Consider the following 21,298-nt stretch of genomic DNA (forward strand, 5'->3'; position numbering starts at 1 on the left):
GAGCCATGATCACGCCACTGCACACCAGCCTGGGTAACAGAGCAAGACCCTGTCTCAAAAAAAAAAAAAAAAAAGTCTGAAATGCTGGCCTTGGCCTCCTGGCAACTATTTATTCAGGTAATCAACTTTCCGAAGTTCTTTATAATACAGCTGTGACTTGGGAATTCTCCTCTACTATCCATTGCTCTTCAGAACAGGGCTCTGACACGCCATCCACAGGATTCTTTGTTCAGGGCCCAGTTGCTTCCCAGCTTGCGGGGTGAGGTCAGACTCAGCTGCCTTTAGGAAGGGTCAGAGCCCCGAAGCTAGACACCCTGCACTTTGGGTTTATACCTAAACCTGGATGCCCAGGCCCTGCTTCCCAAGGGCTTCTAACCTTCTTGAAAAGTGGGTCGTTTCAATAGAGATTTCCTTGTGAAAATTAAGAAGAGTGAAAAGTTAAGTCAAAGCTACTAGAAATAAGAGTAGAATGTCTGGAAGAAGTGTACATGCTGGGAGAATTTGAGGGCGGCCAGGGTGAGGAGCAGAAAGGTGCTAATGATGTTTTTAATTGCCTGTAACCTAACAAGCAAGTGAATATAAGCAAAAACTGTTGTGGCTGCTTGAAACAAGGAAATATATGAGTGGGAGAAAAAAAAATCAAGCCATTTGTTAAAGGAAGCAGCAGATCACAGTTGAGGTCGGTTCTGATTTACAGTCTTGCTACCTCTTTCAAAGGGTTTCATTATAACCCTCATTCTCTGTGATGCACTTCATAACTTCTCCAAGTGTATAGAATGAATAAGCTTGCAACTAGAAGAGACCTGGAAAACAGTCATCTGTCCTTATTTTAAAATGAGGAACCTAGGCTTCAGAGACAATCACAAAATGATATAGAGGAATAATAAAATAATAAATACTTGGCAAAATCCTTTTACGGTATTTATTATTATTATAATAGATAATTACAGCAATCATTTCCTGAACAGTTATTTTGCAGATCTGTGATGAGCACATTCATCTGTAATGATTGTTATATTTAATACAACTATGATATTATGATTATCCTCCGTATTAGCCCATTTTCACACTGCTATAAAGAACTACCTGAGACTGAGTAATTTATAAAGAAAAGAGGTTTAATGGACCCACAGTTCCATAGACTTAACAGGAAACATGACTGGGGAGGCCTCAGAAAACTTACAATCAAGGCAGAAGGCAAAGGTGAAGCAAAGACCTTCTTCACATGGTGGCAGGAGAGAGAGAGAGTGAATGGGAAATTGACACACACTTTCAAACAACCAGATCTGGTAAGAACAAGGGGGAAATCAGCTCCCATGATTCAATCACCTCCCACCAGGCCCCTGCCCCGACAGGTATTATAATTCGAGATGAGATTTGGGTAGGGTAGTGACCCACAGCCAAACCATAGTATCTTCAGTATATTTTATTATTTTAAATTATTATTTTTGAGTCAGGGTCTCTAACTCCTGGACTCAAGTGTTCTTCCCACCTCAGCCTCCCAAAGTGCTGGAATTACAGGCATGAGCCACTGTGCCTGGGTGATTATCCCCATTTTATAAGTTAAAAAATTCTGGCCATTCGTGGTGGTATGCACCTGTATTCCCAGCTGTGGTGGGAAGATCACTTGAGCCCAGGAGTTTGAGATCAGCCTTGGCACGTCGCAAGACCGTATCTCTAAAAACAAAAGTACTGCAAAGTTTAATAATTAAAAAAAAAATAAATCCAGAAGCCAGCGAGGTTAAGTAATTTGCCCGGAGTGGCACCGCTAGCTAGTAAGTAGCTGACCAATGTGGTCTGACCTCTAGCTCACCCTCTTAACCAATTGATAAGCCCTTCCTTTGATTTCTAATAGTGCCATGGGTCATATTCCTAATTGTGACAGAATTGAGGCCAGTATTCATTCCCCTAAGGAACTTTATGAATCAGTGAGTTAAAGTCAGGAGTAGAATCAATATACAAAACACAAATCACCATGTTCTCTATAGTTGTTAGATGTTAATTTCAGATTTGGTTCTGGACTACCTAGCATCAGGGCAAATAGGAAAACATGAGCAAGCACGGCTGCAGTCAGGGTCCATGCAACAAAACGCTTTTTCTAGAGAGGCGTTAAGTCCTCCTGCCCTGAAATAGTTCTTCTGTGATGTCTCATGGAGGAGAGACTGGTGAGTGGATGTCGGTGTCGACGAGCTGTTCAGTAAATGCAGTAGTGAATTTTGTAAGGCTGTTGCTTCATCTTTTCTCAATGTAGACCAGTGTTTAATGTCAGGGCAGTTCTATTAAGGGCAAAGGCTGTGTGTTCCAAGTATACAGATCTCAGATGGTCTTTATTCCAGAAAAATTGTAGACCATTCTATATAAATAACAACAGCCAAGATTTACAGGGCTTTTCTTTATGCTAAAAGCTATAAATAAGAACTGAATGAGCATTTTCCCACTGAATCCTCGAACATTTGTCTCTGTGTTATTTATTATCTCAGATCTATGTAAAATATGCCTAAGGTTAAAAACCAGAAAAAAAGACTTCAGAATTTTGTTTTCACTAAGCGATTAGATTGAGCGTCTTTTCTGTTTCCTTATGCTATTGCCATTTTAAATTAATGAACATATTCTACTTTGATACTTGAAAAAGCTTTCCAGGAACTTACTTTTAACCCTCAAGTTTGAATGATGGACAAATCAAAGAGATTGATTCATCCTAACAGTAATTATGGACTGTGTGACTGCTATCCTGTGTAAGGTCCAATTGAAAAATAATTTGTGGATGATTAGGTTAATGGTCAGTTGGCTTGCATGCTTTTATTTATTAATATCTTGTCTGGCTTGTTCTACACCAGACATTGACTATTAAAGGTATTATTTTTCTAAATTTAAATATCCTTTTTCTGGTCTTAGTTTCTGTCATAAAACACCTGCTATTATGTATGGTTTTTTATTTTGGCTTCTATGGAACAAAGACCAAGGTATAGCAGGGATAAAGGTTTTGGTTGATATCAGATTTCATTTGGCCTCCTAGTTCTTTTCTATAATCAGGAAATTGCATACACATTAAGGTGACCTTATCTTGATATTATAATCATAGGAGCATTTTGTGGGATCTTCTACAGATATTCACCCATCCGTGTGTTTATTTAATGACCCATTCAGAAAATGGTGAATATGTTTCACTATAGAGATGGGGAAGAAGTAGGAGACACAGACACTGACCTAAAGACATTGTAAAAAAAATTATGTGGGCTGGGTGCAGTGACTCAAGCCTGTAATCTCAGCACTTTGGGAGGCCGAGGAAAGTGGATCACGAGGTCGGGAGTTCAAGACCAGCCTGGCCAACATGGTGAAACACCGTCTCTACTAAAAATACAAAAATTAGTTGGGCGTGGTGGCAGGTGCCTGTAATCCCAGCTACTCGGGAGGCTGAGGCAGGAGAATTGCTTGACCCCGGGAAGCGGAGGTTGCAGTGAGCCAAGATCCTGCCACTGGACTCCAGCCTGGGTGACAGAGCAAGACTCCATCTCAAAAAATATGTATATATCTTATGTGATAGAGAAGCTGAAAGAAATATTGCCACTTCTTTTACCGCCAGATGTTTATTACAGGCAAGAAAACCTCTTAAGAGTTCAGGAAGACAGCACTGCCCCCTAGAGGAGGTGTGGGCCTGGAGCTGGACATGCTGAAGGATGGGTGGGATTTGAAACAGTGATGGAGCAAAGGAGAAAGGCAGTAAATGAATGCAGTGCAGGTGCCAGTTGTGTGCCCCGCCTCCTGCTCCTGTTGCTGGTGCTGTGCTCTCTGTGTAGAGTTCTTCAGAGACCCTCTTCTGTGGTGTCCACCTCAGTGCCTGAAATCTCTTCTTCCTCGGTCCCTGTTCTCTTACAAATCTCTCTCCCATCTCAGATTTGCATACCTAAATATATCAGCTGTCATGCTGTTAATGCAGTCCTCCCATTAACAGAATCCACTCTCCTTGGATTTTTACTTTTTTTTTTTAACCTCTGCAACAGCAAGGAGTATAATAGATAACTATAAATGAATTGTGTCCAGCCGAGTCAGCTGACATGATGAGAGTTGGGAAGGATTAAGAACTGGTGTGCATGGAAGGAGGGATGAAGCTTTAAAGTCCAGGATAAGGTATTAGAACTTTGTGCTGTTTAACACCGAGGAACCTTTTAAGCTTTATGAGCAGGAGATTTATATAATAAAAAAGTAACAATTCCTGCCTGGGTTTGACAGAAGTAAGATTTTATTGGTTCAGATTTGTCTATTCTACTGTAACTGTTTTTTGTTTATTTGTTGTTGTTGTTTTGTTTTTTGAAATGGAGTTTCGCTCTTGTTGCCCAGGCTGGAGTGCAGTGGCGCGGTCTTGGCTCACTGCAACCTCTGCCTCCCAGGTTCAAACCTGGAGGTGAACATGTGATTCTCCTGCCTCAGCCTTCCGAGTAGCTGGGATTACAGATGCGGCACCACCACGCCTGGCTAATTTTTGTATTTTTAGTAGAGACGAGGTTTCACCATGTTGGCCAGGCTGGTCTTTAACTCCTGACCTCGGGTGGTCTGCCTGCCTCGGACTCCCAAAGTGCTGGGATTACAGACATGAGTCATCACACCTGGCCTCTACTGTTTTTACTCATTTTCCCTCCAATTATATAGTAAAACTTGATTTCTTCCATTAAGGTAGATTATTTTCTCTTTATTTCCCTACGCTTCTATAGTAAACTGGAAGAAAATATTGTCCTCTGAATTCATTTATCATAGGTGACAACTCACTATTTTTGAAGTCACTTTCACCTACCATCCTTTCAGTCTTTCTGTGTGAACACATTATATCCTTCCCCCACCTCTTCACCGTCATGGCCCCTAAAAGTCATAATCTGAATTTTGTGTCTCAAACTAGAGAAGGCTTGCATTATCCCTTTTGAAAGACTGCTTCATCCTTTTAAACCCTAATTTTTAAGCATTTTTTAACTCCTAGAAAAATCAATATGTGGCACAATGAACATGAACTCTTCCTTTCTACTAAATCTAGGACCAGGCTTACAGTCCAAATAACTTGCCATTTTTATTGTTTTCTCCTTCACTCTCCCCAGGTTTATTGCAGTTTCTAATTTGAGCTCACTATGATAGCCAGATGCTAGACTCCTTCATTTTCAAGAGGATTTCTCTGTGTGCACTGACCCTGAAGCTTAGAACTGTGAACCACAAAAAGCTATACGTAATGGAACTTTCAAGTAAAAAATTTATGTAGTTTTGTTAAGACTTTTTGAATATATCTTCCCTGTGGTGAAAGATGATTACCCTCCTAAGAAACTGCTTAAAAACAAACAAGTAGAAAAAAAAAACCTTTCTAGTCTATCTCTGACATATATATCATATATGTGACATATGTCGCGGGTGCCTGTAGTCCCAGCTACTCAGGACGCTGAGGCAGGAGAATGGCGTGAACCTGGGAGGCAGAGCTTGCAGTGAGCTCAGATTGGGCCACTGCACTCCAGCCTGGGTGACAGAGGGAAACTCCGTTAAAAAAAAAAAAAAAAAAAAAAAAATCATTGGTCCAGTGGTCTTTAAACTGTGATCCTCAATCCTAGATTCTTTGGGGACACATTCAAAAGACACTGCTGGATAGGGAAGAATGGGAAGCCCACCTACTTCAAACCAAGTAGTTCTGCCTTCATCTCCTCTACAGATGAGGCTTTCCATTTTCATATAAAGAAAAACCTTTCCTACAGCTAAAAAAAAAATAGTTTGCTAACTATTGATAGAGTCCAATGACCCAGGCAATTTCTGAATACCTTCTGCAGACATATTAACAATAAACATAGATAAACACATAGACCTGTGTGGTTCCTAACGTTGTGATGCTAATTTATAACCACAGTAAAGTATGTTTAAGTAACTGTTAGTGAAATGCTGTACACAAAAGACTTAACATTGTATATGAAATTAGAATTTTCTGAACATATTCTTCCTCTGGAGGCGGGGTGGGAGGGGACACAGGTAATACATTTCTTATTGGGTATGAAATCTGATGTCAGTAGAATTACTGAAAGCCTTTGTGAAGTGGTAATTTTAGGTCTGAATGTTGTGACAGCAGGTGGAGCTAGTAGTAGGAACTGTATTTCTAGGCTATTTAGAGAGCTGGGTGTATACAGCTTGCATTAATGTGTTTTCATTGTAGAGCTTCAGGAATAGCATGTTATTATGTATTGGCTTTGGAAAGTGATCGTATTACTACAACATGAGAGCCGAGCTGAACAAAAAATTCGTCTGTGGTTTTTAGAAAAGGGGCTTGTATTTGGATAAATGTTGCCTTGGAAGACTAAGATAATTAAGGGCATAGAACGGAGGGGAAATGTTCACACGATATATGCTTGATGAGTTTAACCCCTAGAATATGGACTTTAAGAAATAAAGTATATGATTGTGTGGGAAAATAGTGTGAAAGAAATTGATTACACCTATGGAGTAATTGGTGTTATTGGATGGCTTTTCCTTTTAAGTGGTAATAGGGCATACAGTTTAAATCCACACACATTTTCTCCTAGTAAAAGCTAAAGAACATTTGTTTTTATCCTACAAAATTGTGAAATAAAGACCTGAATACTTCATAGCTCCAAATACTCATGAGTTATCTGAATAAGTAATATGAAAGATATCACCACTCAGGTCCTTTTTTTTCCTTGTGAATTACACAGTGAACTATGGAATTGTGCTTTTTTCCCTTTATCACTTCTCTAAGTCAAATGCAATGATAAGAGCAAATATTATGAATGTAGTTGTCTCTGAATTTTGCTTGGTTTTTACTATATCATATGTTTTAAGAAATGGGAGTTTCCAAAGTGACGGTTTATTTTGCTGCCTATGTGAATAGAAAGAGACCTACTTTTTGGCATTCATTTACAGAGTTATAAGATCATTTAAAACATGGGTTTTTTTGTTTTTTGGTTTTTTCCTGTTTTGAGACAGAGTCTTGCTCTGTCATCCAAGCTGGACTGCAGTGGCATGACTGCGGCTCGCCGCAACCTCCAACTCCTGGGTTCAGGCTATTCTTATGCCTCAGCCCCCCCGAGTAGCTGGGATTACAGGTGCGTGCCACCATACCTGGCTAATTTTTGTATTTTTAGTAGAGGCAGGTTTTGCCATGTTGGCCAGGCTGGTCTCAAACTCCTGACCTCAGGTGATTTGCCTGCCTCAGCCTCCCAAATTACTGGGATTACAGGTGTGAGTCACCGCACCTGGCTAATTTTTGTGTTTTTAGTAGAGACAGATTTGCCATGTTGGCCATGCTGGTCTGGAACTCCTGACCTCAACCTCTCTGCCCACCTTTGCCTCCCAAAGTGTTGGGATTATAGATGTGAGCCACCACACCTGGTCTAAAACACACATTTTAACCCTGGCATAGTGGCATATGCCTTTAGTTCCAGCTACTGGGGAGACTGAGGTGGAGGATAACTTGAAGCTAGGATTTTGAGGCTGCAGTGCGCTGTGGCCATGCCTGTGACTAGCCTCTGCACTCCAGCCTGGGCAACGGAGCGAGACCATGTCTCTAGGGAAAAAAAAAAAAAACCCACACATATTTTAATGCTTTTTGCTAAAACTATAAACATCTTCTTGTTTGTTATTATTCATTGACTATTACTTACTCAGCAAACATGTAATGAATGCCTACTGTCTGCTAGGCATTATGTTAAACATTTTATCAAAATTATGATAAAATTTTGAACACTCTACACTGCTTTCCCTCAGCAGATCTCAGGCAGACATGTGGCCAAATAATTACCATAGATCCTAATCACTTCTATGATTGCATGATGAACAGAGCGCTGTGGGGTCACAGAAAGAGGACTCAGCTGAGAGAAATCAGAGACACATTCAAATAGGAGATGATGCCTGGGTTGCATCTGGAAGGAGATGTAAACATTCCCTAGGAGAAACAAGGAGAAAGTGCATTATTCCAGGCAGTGTGTTTTATACATGCAAAGGTATGGAGTGTGAAAGGGCCTCTTGGCTTGGGGAAGCACCAGGAAGTTGACTAGGAAGTCTTGAGAGGTAGACTGGGGTACGTTTCTGAAGGGTCTCCAAGGACATGCCATTATCAGTAAATACATTATTCAAGAATTTCAGCTACTCTAGATGCTACTTAATTGACTAGCTTTTGGTGTTCTTGAATCTAAAGTTATGTATATGACCTTATGGGCACACGGCATGGCTAGACTTCAATTTTAACCTCAGCTAGCAATTTGGCATATGTTCTCTGTCACAAGGGTGATTAGATAAGAATGGAGCTGCATCAATATGTATCCCCACAACTACAGAAAAAAATGCTACATATGCTAATTTGCTACAGTACGTACGATTGAGCACCTGCCAGGCACTCTGGTATGTGAGGGAGATATGCCCTGTTGCCTAGAAGACAGCCAGCCACCTCCTGAACTTCTCCTCTTGGTTTCTCCAGAGCACTGAACACTTCACACAGCTGAATGGCAACTCCTCATCTCGCCCCAATTTTGCTCTTCTCCCAGACTTTCTCCTCTCTTTAAGTAGCTCTTCAAGCCAGAATCTGTGGGATATTCTTGACGTCTCGTTCTTTCTCACCCACCATATCTAGTTCTTCATCAAGCTATGTTATTTAGATTCTAAAATATATCTGGAAACTTTCCACTCTTCTCATCCCCACTGCCAGCAACCCTGGCAACCACATCTCTTGCCAGTAGGCTCCTAACTGGTCTCTCTTTCTACATTTTTGCTCCCCCTCCTCAGTCCCTTTATCAAGATAATAGCCAGAAAGATATTTCAAAACTCACATCACGTAACTTCCCAATTCAAACCTTCTGTTGACTTCCTATTGCAGCTTAGATAAAACCCAAATTATTTACTGTGGTCCACAAGAGTCTCTGAGTTCTGGCCCCTGCTGCTCTCCCCAACCTCATCTTGTATCACTTCTCTCTGGCTCACTTTGTTCTAACCACAGTAACCTGTTTTCATTTTCCCACCTTGCCACCCGACGACCTCAGCACAGGCTGTTCCTACTGCCAGCAATGCTCTTCTTCCCAATACTAGGCCGTTGGTATTGTCTCATGGTTTAGGTCTTGGCTTAAATATCCCCTCGCTGAAGGGATCTCTCCTTCATCAGAGTCTACTCTACATGAGGATTCCTGTGAATCTTTCGCAACCTCCTGTCTTTCCCCTCATTGCCCATGCCACAGTTTGCATTGAGGTGTGTGTTTGCAGTTAAACTTGTGTAATTGACTGCCTCCCCACCAGATCAGTAGCTCCCTTGGGACTGGAATCACGTATATTCTCTTTTTCCCTCTATTTCCAAAGCTTAATACAGTGCCTGGCCCACAGTAGGTCCTAAAATGTTATAAAGGAATCATTGAAGAACAGAAAGACATTTTTTTTTCAGTTTTAAATTTTTAAATATAAATAAAGATGTAGGAAATTAAGAAAATCATTTCTACATTTTTTTAAATGATTGGAACTATTTTACAAAAGGTATACAGCTTAGTATTACCTCACTAAAAGAAAAAGTGTGCATGTGGTTATTGTATGATTAGAGGCTATTTTTAAAACAGAGTGATAATGTTATTTTATGGAAATTTTGAGTTATAAAAATGAACCGCTCTTTTTATATATGTAGAGCTCAGTTCACTAAAATGTTTAAATTCTTGGCTTCGCTCTTTAAACCTACTACAAACATCACATTAGAATTCATTTTAATAGACATTGTAAGCACAGTATCCAGTCTCATTTTATCATGCTGGGCTCTTTTATTACGAGAGTCGCAGGAAGCTGAGCCTGAGGCTGCTCCACACGTTGTGGGGTGTATCCAGCCAGGGCTGGGGATGGTGCCAGCTCTATTGTTTATGTAATATTCTCTCCACCTTTATCTGTGGTGTGCAATTGGTATTGACTTTTAAGAAACTACTTCTCTGACCCGATCTCCCAGTTGGAAAAAAAACCTGCCATAGTGACATCTGGCTAGGAAAAAAGGGATCAAAGAAGCATAAGGAAAGAAAAATTATGAGACCTTGTTTAATAAGTAGTTTGCTGCCTATTAGATCTGTTGCAGGGAAGACTGTTAAACACTTTTTTCAAGGTCACCATTTCTTTACCCCTGGAAAAAGCTCAGTGAACCCAAAAAGTGTCTTGCATTTTCACTATTGATTTCTAGTGTTGGGTCTGTTAAATGTTAGCATTTAGCAAAATGCCTTTTTAGGTCTTCAGGAAACTTTACAGATCTTGAGTAAATACTGTTCACCACAATTAAGATAAAATTGGATTATTTGTGATATTTATTACTGTTCATTTCTGTTTAATTTTTTCTTAAAGAGAAAGTAACCTTTGACAAATTGTTCTTTCCCCAACTTTCAGGTATATTGCTCGAGGGGTTTTTAAATATTGTCAGGAAAAAGAAGGAAGCTCAACGATATCGGAATGAAGCAAGACACATCTTCACAGCCTTTGACACATACTGTAAGTGTCTCTAACGTGTTTTGATGTAAAAAAAAATTGCTGTTAAGGGGTTGCGAATAGGATTATATACCCAGTAAATCAAATATATAATATACTTGGAAGATTATATTACTGTATTCGTTAGATGTTACCCTAGGTATTGGTGCACATTTTTTTCTCCATCGTGATTTTAAATTCTTGACATTTACTGCGGATGAAGTGGTATTTACAGTTATATGGTTGTATTAATATATTGTACCTTGATTGTCATGGGGACCGCAAAAGGACTGGCCATGGGGGATACAGGCCATGAGCCACCTATGGAGGTGTGGGAGACTGTGTGACTTCTTCATCAACTCTTGCTCTGACCTGCATGTGATTGATGGAATTGTTTTCCCACATAGGGTGTGGCTGAGAGGGGTGGGTGGCTGTAGACTCCCTAGGCCCCACAGATCATACACAGAGTGAAAAGACTCATGGCGTCTAGGTTCAGTGTCTTGACTGCTTTTATGGTTTCCTTCTAAATATTAATATTTCATGATTCTAATACCAAGCAAAGGAAAAGACATGAATTTTGAAGACTGCCTTGTTTTGGCAACTCACAAAGACTCAAAGTCTAACGCCACTGTTATAGTGCATGTCTCCGTATAGTGCTATCCCGGGGACTGGACTGAGAGAATCGGCAAAATGATAGGCCAGAAGTGACCTTCAAGATCAGCTGGGACTGCACTGAAGGAAAGTATTATTAGAATCTCAAATTATTCCAATGAGACAATCTCAGATTACCTTATATGTGAAACCAACCATAAACTACTGCTTTTCTCCTAGTAATATGTTAAAATAAGTTTTTCACAAATGTTATGGCTGAAGTAACAGTTGATAGGTCTTATCAAAGTAAGTGATTATTTTTTATTGTTTTCAAATAGATCGTGGATTTTTAACTTTGGAAGATTTCAAAAAAGCATTTAGGCAGGTGGCTCCCAAGTTACCGGAAAGGACTGTTCTTGAAGTATTCAGGTAAGGCATCAAAATCCTTCTGTACACCATCCTCTTTTGATTTACCATGTGCTTTTATATGTTTTTGATTTTGTAGAAAGCACTTATTTATTGTGATTTTTCAGTCAGGAACATTTTTCTCTTGCAGCATAGTGTCATGATCCGGGAGGGAAATCTATAGTTAACTATGGGTCCTTCCACACCCCTGACAGTGGACTGTAAAGTCGGAGGAGTGCTTGCACACCAGGCAGGTGCATACAAGCACTTATGAGTAGGGGCAGGAGAGGAATAGGAAGAAAGAATAACTTCTTCAGATACTTACGTGTGACCCAAGGGAACATGAAGCTTTAGTAATATTTAGCATGGACGCTGGTGTCCTCACATGGTCTGTATTCTTGAGTTGTTACATGTGGTTCTTGAGTTGTCTGGAGACAAACACAGGTTACATGTGGTTCTTGAGTTGTCTGGAGAGAACAGTTGGAGTTGCCTGATGGTAGCCCTCTCATTCCCTTGCTTTCAAAGCCACTGACACATGTTGCTGTTCACACATACCTGATAAAGTGAATTTAAAGATTATATTATGTGGTTCTTATGAACGAATCCTGACAAAATGGACAAGTGGCTTAAAAGCAGTTTCTGTTAGGAAACTGCAGATTGAAGGTAACATTAATAGTGCAAACACATGCTGATGTGAGAACACAGCAGAGCTGTCTCTTCTCTGACTCCCAGCATGAGCTCTTCATCAACCCTGTTAACAGGTGTATTCATTAGCGTTCAGCACACCAGTGAGAGCCAGAAAACCGAAAAGAACGGAAACTCAAAAAATACAGAAATTCATTTCTCTGTCATATAAACATCGGCAAACCAGGGATGAATGCTGGCCACACAGTTGGGAAGGATCCAGATTGCCCCTTTTCTTGTTGCTCCAGCTGTATCAACACCTGGCTTCTCCCTCTTGCTTCAAGATGGTTGCTTAAGTTTCAGCAGTCAAATCTGAATTCCAGCTGGTTAGGAGAAAAAGAAAGCAGAAGATATGCATTCCTTTTCAGGACATATATTTTTTCCACTTACAACCCAGTGACCAAAACTCAGTTCCAAGGTCATGCACAGCTGCAAGGGGGAAGCGTTTTGGAAAATGTAGTCTTTGCTCTGGGCAATGATGTGCCCACGAATAGAGGTTTTGATACCAAGGAAGAGGGAGAGAGAATGGATACTGGGGGACATCTCGCAGATGTTCCCATTTGGGATAAAAGTAACTTAATGAAATACGACCAGAGCTAGCCCTTCTCAATAGAAATTATTAAAAAGTAAGTTATTTGAATGAAGATTTGCAGTCATTATCATTAACAGTGACATATATGAAATTCATTTGCTGTATCGTTGACAAGCAAACTACTGAGCAAGCTGTTGAAGAAGAGCAAAGAAGTTAAAGCCAGATGCATACAAAATGCTTATAGGAAAATATTACTTAGTTGATTTTGTAAAAGCAAATCCTTTAAAATGTAGCATCTTTGTATTTTGTGATGAGATAGGTAATGAATATCAGTATACTTCTACCATACAAAAGTTGTTTTTAACAAAGGAACGAAAAATTGATACTCATTTTCTTTTTACAAAAAGACAAGTTGTCCACATTTGATGAACTTTATGTGTTAAATGGTTTTAGTAGATACTACCTTATATAGATTTTTGAAAAATTTATTTATTTATTTATTTATTTATTTTTTGAGGCGGAGTCTTGCTCTGTCGCCCAGGCTGGAGTGCAGTGGCCGGATCTCAGCTCACTGCAAGCTCCGCCTCCCGGGTTCCCGCCATGCTTCTGCCGTAGCCTCCTGAGTAGCTGGGACTACAGGCGCCGCCACCTCGCCCGGCTAGTTTTTTGTATTTTTTTAGTGGAGGCGGAGTTTCACCATGTTAGCCAAGATGATCTCGATCTCCTGACCTCGTGATCCGCCCGTCTCGGCCTCCCAAAGTGCTGGGATTACAGGCTTGAGCCACCGCGCCCAGTCCCTGAAAAATATATTTAAATATAGCCATTCAGGCAATGTTTTAACGATGAATGAGAAGATAACACCTTCTTAGAAGAAAAGCTATGCTATAAGGAGAACATTTTTGAAATAGATGTTTGTAATTGTTACTTTATTTTAAAAGATAATGTATGTCACCTATTAGAATTAATATCTGCACGTTTGGTATGTTTAAAATGGAATGCCCTGGCCAGGCATGGTGGCTCATACCTGTAATTCCTGCACTTTGGGAGGCCGAGATGGGTGGATCACCTGAGGTCAGGAATTCGAGACCAGCCTGGCCAACATGGCGAACGAAACCCCATCTCTACTAAAAAGACAAAAATTAGCTGGGTATGGTAGCATGTGCTGTAGTCCCAGCTACTCCAGAAGCTGAGGCAGGAGAATCACTTGAACCTGGGATGTGGAGGTTGCAGTGAGCTGAGATCACACCACTGCACTCCAGCCTGGGTGACAGAGTGAGACTCCATCTCAAAAAAGAAGAAAAAATCTACAAAGTTGGTGGTTTTAGCACACAATTATTAAAAACAGAAATTTGGCCTGGTGTGGTGGTTCAATCCTAGCACTTTAGGAGGCCAAAGCAGGAGGATTGCTTGAGGCCAAGAGTTCAATACCAGCCTGGGCAACATAGACCCTGTCTCTACACAAAATACAAAAATTAGCCAGATATGTTGGCATATACCTGTAGTCCTAGCTACTAGCTACTTGGGAGGCTGAGATGGGAGGATCTCTTGAGCCCAGAAGTTTGAGGCTGCAGTGAGCCATGGTTGCACCACTACACCCCAGCCTGGGCAACAGAGCAAGACCCTATCTCTTAAAAAAAAAAGTGTGTGTGTGTATATATATATATATGTATATATATGTGTGTGTATATATGTATATATGTGTGTATATATGTATACATATGTGTATATGTATATATGTATACATATATGTATATATGTGTATATGTATATATGTATACATATATGTATATATGTGTATATGTATATATGTATACATATATGTATATATGTGTGTATATATATACATATATGTATGTGTGTATATATGTATACATATATGTATGTGTGTATATACGTATACATATATGTATATGTGTGTATATGTGTATGTATGTATACATACATGTATATATGTGTTTATATGTATGCATATATGTATATGTGTGTACATATATGTATATATGTACATATGTGTACGCATATGTGTATATATGTGCACGCATGTGTGTGTACATGTGTGTACATATATGTGTGTGTACATGTGTGCGTGTGTACATATGTGTACGTGTATGCACATATGTATACGTGTGTATACGTATACATATATGTATATACGTATGCATATATGTATATATGTATGCATATATGTATATATATGCATTTGTATGTCCATCTTTCCCTGGGTTAGAGTATATCTTGAAAATGTATTAAAGCTATTGAATTATATATGTAATCATATATATTGAATTATATATGTAATATATAATTATGATTGGAATTATATCTGTTAATGTATATAATTGTATATATGTAATATATAATTAGTTATAGATATTTAAGTATATATAATATGTAATATATAATTATTTAATTATATATGTAATCTATAACAATTATTTAATTGCATTTAATATATATGCAATATATAATTATGTAACTAATATAATTGTATGTAATTCATTATATATAATTATATATAAATATATAATTACATATCAATAATTGTATATATGATTATATATGATTAACATATATAAACATATATAACTATATATATAATTCAATAGCAAGATATCAGGAAAGATGGACATTTACTAGCTGAATTTTAGTTGGCATTAACAACAAAGTAATAATTTAAGAAAACAAAACAAATTTTCAAATTCCTAAACCTTTACATTATCAGAGGATGGAGTCAGTGGCATGATGACCTTTTCCCATTTAGATCTATGTATTTTCATGAGTTACCTGTACTATCCATTAAAACCAAGTATCAAAACAAATTGAATTTTAAATTGCTCACTTACAAAATATTAAGCCAAGATTTTCAGAAATAATAAAGTATATTAATGTACATTGTTCTAGTTAAGTATTATTAATAATTTCTAGTGACATCAGAAAGTTATTTGCCATTAATGAATAAAATATTTTTATCTTTAATTCTTTAGAAATTTCTATACTTTAACCATGTACATAGTATATTAATATAATAACACATGTGCTTCTCTATAAATAAGTATATTCATGTTGTGGAATATATGCCCACAAATTTTGTACTTTCTAGGGTTGTGAGACCAAAACAGTTTGGAAACTGCAACATACAGCCAAAGAAGATACTTTGTTGATTGAATATGGGCTTTTTAAACTCTCAATTGTATTTTTATAATATCACAATCCCAAAATTGGACTAAATAATGAATAACACGATCGGGCACGGTGGCTCGTGCCTGTAATCCCAGCACTTTGGGAGGCCAAGGCTGGCAGATCACCTGAGGTCAGGAGTTCGAGACCAGCCTGGCCAACATGGTGAAACTCCATCTGTACTAAAAAGTACAAGAATTAGCCGGGTGTGGTGGTGGGCATCTGTAATCCCAGCTACTCAGGAGGCTGAGGCAGTAGAATCGTTTGAACCCAGGAAGTGGAGGTTGCAATGAGCTGAGATCGCATCACTGCACTTCAGCCTGGGCAACAAGAGCGAGACTCCATCTCAAAAAAAAAAAAAGAATAACACATATTAAAGGAAGTTGTGAACTCAAAAAATATTTCCTGTTTGTGTAAATTGAAGTAGGCCAAAGAAATAGAGATATCTAACATATAACACATATCCTTATTTCAGTCATGCAAACAATTTTCAATAATAAAAAAAAGCAGCCGCTGAGGCTGTTAGCGATGCAAAATTATTTAATGTTTCCAAGGTTAGACGTTCACTTTTTGAGATGCTTGAGTAGCTTTTCACTTAATTAACCAGCATGTATGGGTTTCATTACCCAGGTCCACAATTCACTACACAGGTCCAGAAAAAAAGCTGATCTCTGAAAAGCACTAAAAGAAGGCAACTAGGGAGGGAGAATTCTAATCAGGCCAGTGTCCTCTGTGGCTTGAATGACTAAAGAAGCTTTTATAGTCTTCAATTCAGTGACTGCCAGATTCTTCCCAAGGAAATTTTTAGAGATCAAGAGTAGGCTCTTTCGAAAGTACTTGCCCGCATTACACTTTAATTTTACAAACCAAAGAACAGCAGTTCATCCCACCAAACAACAAAAACAATCCAAAGAAAGAGACTTGGACATAGGCATCAAGGAATCATTTCACTTTATAATTTAATAGAAACACTGGTGCATCATTCATTAATTCAGAAAGTGAGAACTAAATGTAACATAATTTTGTAAGGTTTGTGAATTGTTGCCTAGATATTCTGGTGATGTTTACTTTAGTGATTTAATCATTAATGAAAGCAATGTGGTTTTTTAGAAAACATATTATTAGGGTTCATAACATTCACATTTTGTTGTGCAATCATAACCTCCTGTTTTGATTTAGTCGTAGCTCTACAGTTGAATGAATTCAAAGCTCATCTCCAGGCCTTTTGCTGTGGTTTCTGCTTAACTGAAGTTTATCCTCAAGTAGGGGTCATAGGAATTATATTCCCCACTGTCTTTCATGTTCAGAAATGCTTATCTGGGTCACTGTATTTGAATAAAAATACGTAATGGATTGAATGCTAACATTTTTGAGTCATATTCTTTTTCTTTGAGAACATTGGTTATGCTTATATTGGAAGTCCTTTTCAGTTTTTTGCTAGTTTTTATTTTATTGATTGCTTTGCTCTTAGTATATTACCATGTCTCTTAGTGTGTTTTCAACAGTATCTATTCTTCTTCATACTGCATCCAATTTGGCATTTTTCTTTTTCTGTTTTGGTTTTACTTTTCTCTTACATTTCTTTCTTGAACTGTATCTGCTGATGTCTCATATCCTTTTGTTGTTTTGCTGTATCTTGTTATTTTGTAGTATCTCCCCTATTAACGTTCAGCTCTTGTTTTATAGAGGCGTTTGTTTTATTAGGGGAAACAGTGATTTTTCAGATTTTATTTTTAAATGAGTGATTGCTTGGGGGAAGCTAATTACAACTTTTTCCACATAAATTAATGAAAGCAAGTTTTCTACCAAGAGAAAAGTTGTGAGGAACAAATTACTTTCATAAACCAAGGGATATCTCATATAAAAAATTCAAAATTGGTACTCATTTGTTATGTCTAAAGATATCATAAAATCTTTAATACTTGGATTTCAAAATTTGAGACTTTTTTCAGTGTTTGAAACTTAAAACTTTCGGGTGGGTGCGGTGGCTCATGCCTGTAATCCAACACTTTGGGAGGCCGAGATGGGCAGATCACTTGAGACCAACCTGGCCAACGTTGTGAAACCCTGTCTCTACTAAAAAAAAATAAAATAAAATTAGCCCGGCATGGTGGTGCACACCTGTAATCCCAGCTACTCAGGAGGCTGAGGCACAAGAATTGCTTGAACTTTGGAGGCAGAGGTTGCAGTGAGTGGAGATCATGCCACTGTAGTCCAGCCTGGGCGATGGAGCAAGACTCTGTCTCAAAAAAAACTCGTCTCTACTGAAAATACAAAAGTTAGCTGGGTGTGGTCACACGTGCCTGTAGTCCCAGCTACCTGGGAGGCTGAGGCAGGAGAATCGCTTGAACCTGGGAGTCGGAGGTTGCAGTGAGCCTAGGCTGCGGCATCACACTCCAGCCTGGGTGACAGAGCAAGACTTCGTCTCAAAAAAAACCATGGCTTTGCTTTCCTCTTAGAGCTGATAGTCACAATTTTTGTATTCATGTACTATATCAAAGATGATGTTTCACTATTAGTCAGAATTTCTACCCACTAAAAATGGCAGAAGATCAAGAGATATAAGAGCTGTTTGTACTATAGTACTGTTTGTACTATAGAATTAATGTTAGATAAGAGGCTGTTTTGAGCAATTAAAAGTTAAGTAAGAAATGTCTTTCCTCTTTAACACTAATAAAACTTGTGGGAAATTTTGTAGCACTATCTCTTGTTTTCAATGTTCAGAAATCTTCAGTGACTGTAAGGGGTAAAGTTAAACTCTTTAACCTGGCTTTCCAACATCTGGTCCCCTTTCCAAACTCGTCTTTCATCAGTCCCAAATTCCTGTGTTTCCCTTGGCGTGGTACTTGTTCCTTTGATTATGTGGTGTGCATTTATACTTCATTCTGTTTCGCTTGCCTAGCAGTGCCTTTCCCTACTCTTACCTGTCCAGATTTAAGCCATCTTTAAAGGTCCTCCTCAATAAAGCCTTTCTTTCTCTACATTGTATGGTCGTCTTTCCCTAAACGTTGATAGTATTTACTGTTATATATTTTTTCATTCACTTACTTGATAAATGAAAACACTGTGTTTATGATTATCCCCATAAGTTAGTACAAGTTCTTTGACTTTATGGACTTATATCTGTAATCGCCACTGTCCTTGGCATGTTGCTTTATGCATTGCAGTTAATAAATAATCATTGGTCCATTGCCACTTATTCCAAATACCCAGTGACAGTAAAATTCTATTTTCTTTGTGGTTTAATTTATTTCTCATAAACTAGGAAAGAGTACTTTAAAATGCAGTCCGGAGCTTCATAGCCACATGTGGCTTTGCTTTCCATTTTTCTCTGTCTACATGTGATTTTCATGAATTAATCTCTGGTGGTCTCTTTTTGCTTTATTTTGGAGGCATTTTCAGTTCATGATTTAGCTTCGGCTGTCATCAGGAAGCTGGCTTAATATTCTTTCTTGACTTTGCCCACCGTCAACACCCTGTGGTATTTCTGGCTGGCATTTTTCTCTGCATGGATATGTTTACTTCTCCATGCCTAGGAACCTTCTCCATCTCATTGTAAGCACTGCTATTTGTATATTCCCACCACCTGTCAGTTGGCAAAAAGCTCTGGGAAGCTGCTTTTGCTTCCCAGCCATGGGATGAAATGTGAATGTGCATAAGGTCCATGCCCTGACCCAGCATCCAAGATCCTGAGTGCACAGGCGGATTGCCACATACTGATGTAAAGTGGAAATATCGAGGCACCAAATGCTCCCATCATGACCGGAGACATTTAAAGCTGTATCCTGATATTTTTGGTGTAAGAATCCCTTTCTTCACATTACACAAGGGAAGGTCAAAGGATATAGGACATCTAACTCTCCTTTTTTGAATATTAGAAATTGGGTGAAAATAAGAATATCATTGCTTGTTGAATAAGATATTTTCAAAATCAGAGTATTTGTGGGGGCTGGGGCTTAGGAATGCAATTGTAAAAGGGAGTGATGGATATTCTCTTGGCAGAAAAATTATATAGATGTTATATCAGTCATTATAGAGGTAAGGACTGTCACCACCTTGGGTAAAACAAATTAATAGGCTCTTCTGTTTTGCTGATTGAAAGAGTCTTAGAGAGCTGAGGGCCTAAAGAGAAGTGATTTCAGAGAGCATTTATTTTTTCAAGTCATTTGCATCTCTTTTGAAATGTTTGAAATGTTATTTCTCACTATAGTTTTTAGCTTCCTATAATTCCTTTCTGCCAGCAGCCGACTTGTTGAGTATCATTTTCCTGGTCCATCTCTAACAAGAGAAGATTTCCCAGTCATTATTTTGTGCTTCAGAATGATTCTGTATATAATCATGCAACTTCAATAAGATCACAGTTATTAAAATGAGCACCTAATTTAGTGACTATGACTATTGGTCTTTGAGTATCGGCCTGCTTCCAGGTATAGAAAAATCCAAAACAACACCTAGGAATCATATTTCATTCTTTGTAGCCATACATAGATAACAGTCATCAGCTATACCTTCTGTGTGAGTGGCATGGCCAAAGAAGTTGACTTCTTGAGGTCCCAATTTTTATTTCATGAAATTGTGTGTCTTCTCTGCAATGGAAATGCTTTAGTTTTTATTTCAGTGGTTTTGTTTCAAAATTATATTGTCAGAGATTCCCTTTTCTCATTGTCCTCTTGCACATGCTTACAGGATGGGGAGTATGAGTGTGTGTTGGCTTTTCAAGCTGACCTCAGAATTTCCTCTCTGAGGGCCTTCTAGGCACTTTCACATATGATATATTGAATAAAACTGTACTTTAAAAATTCAGCTATAGAAATAATTATATTCTAGTCATTTTAAGAAAATACCAATTTTTCGGAGGGTTCTTCATTGGTTTTGATTGTCTTTTTTACCAGTATGAACCTTAGAAATGGAGGAATTGAAACTCAAAAACTGGACCAGGAAGCAAGTAGAGAAGATGACTTTGTTACATAGATTTTCAAATAGATTATGTTATTTTGGTTTCTTCAGTTAAGCTAACTTATAAAGGATATATTATTAGATTGGAAGGGATATTTAGTCTCTTCACATTTAGGAAGCTCAGATTTTGAAGTCCTCTCTTATGTTAAACCCATCCGGATACAAATTCTATTCATCCTTCAAGGCCCAGCTATTAAGATATTTCTTATCTTGAAAGCTGGCCCTACCCTGCCACCTTTTGGAAAGACACCTTTCCAAAAAAGAAATTGTCTTCACCTTCTGCTTTAAACTCCTAATCTTTCATAAATATCTTTCTTTTTCGTGCTTTTTCATAGTTATTTGTACCCATGTGTTATTTCCAGTGTCAGAATGGGAGCTAAACGTGAGAAGGCATAGTAGGGTATTCATGATCACACTCCCCACGCTCCTAGCACAGTTTTGTAGGTCTTCAATAGATGACTTCATCTTATGTAAATGATTGGCTTATTTCATTAAAAAAAAAACAGG

At 38.4% G+C, this 21,298-nt stretch overlaps 1 protein-coding gene across 2 annotated transcripts in view; it reads left to right on the top strand.

Annotated features, from left to right (window-relative positions):
• The window catches only part of EFCAB11 (EF-hand calcium binding domain 11), a 157,874-nt gene that overhangs the window by 6,433 nt on the left and 130,143 nt on the right, over nt 1-21,298 (top strand). For both annotated transcript variants that reach the window (XM_011949426.1, XM_011949427.1), the window contains exons 4-5: nt 10,369-10,470; nt 11,376-11,466. In XM_011949426.1, coding sequence (XP_011804816.1) covers nt 10,369-10,470; nt 11,376-11,466 — 193 coding nt within the window. The remainder of the gene's footprint in view (nt 1-10,368; nt 10,471-11,375; nt 11,467-21,298) is intronic.

This window comes from Colobus angolensis, unplaced genomic scaffold (assembly GCF_000951035.1).
Source record: "Colobus angolensis palliatus isolate OR3802 unplaced genomic scaffold, Cang.pa_1.0 Scaffold3, whole genome shotgun sequence".
NCBI lineage: Eukaryota > Metazoa > Chordata > Mammalia > Primates > Cercopithecidae > Colobus > Colobus angolensis.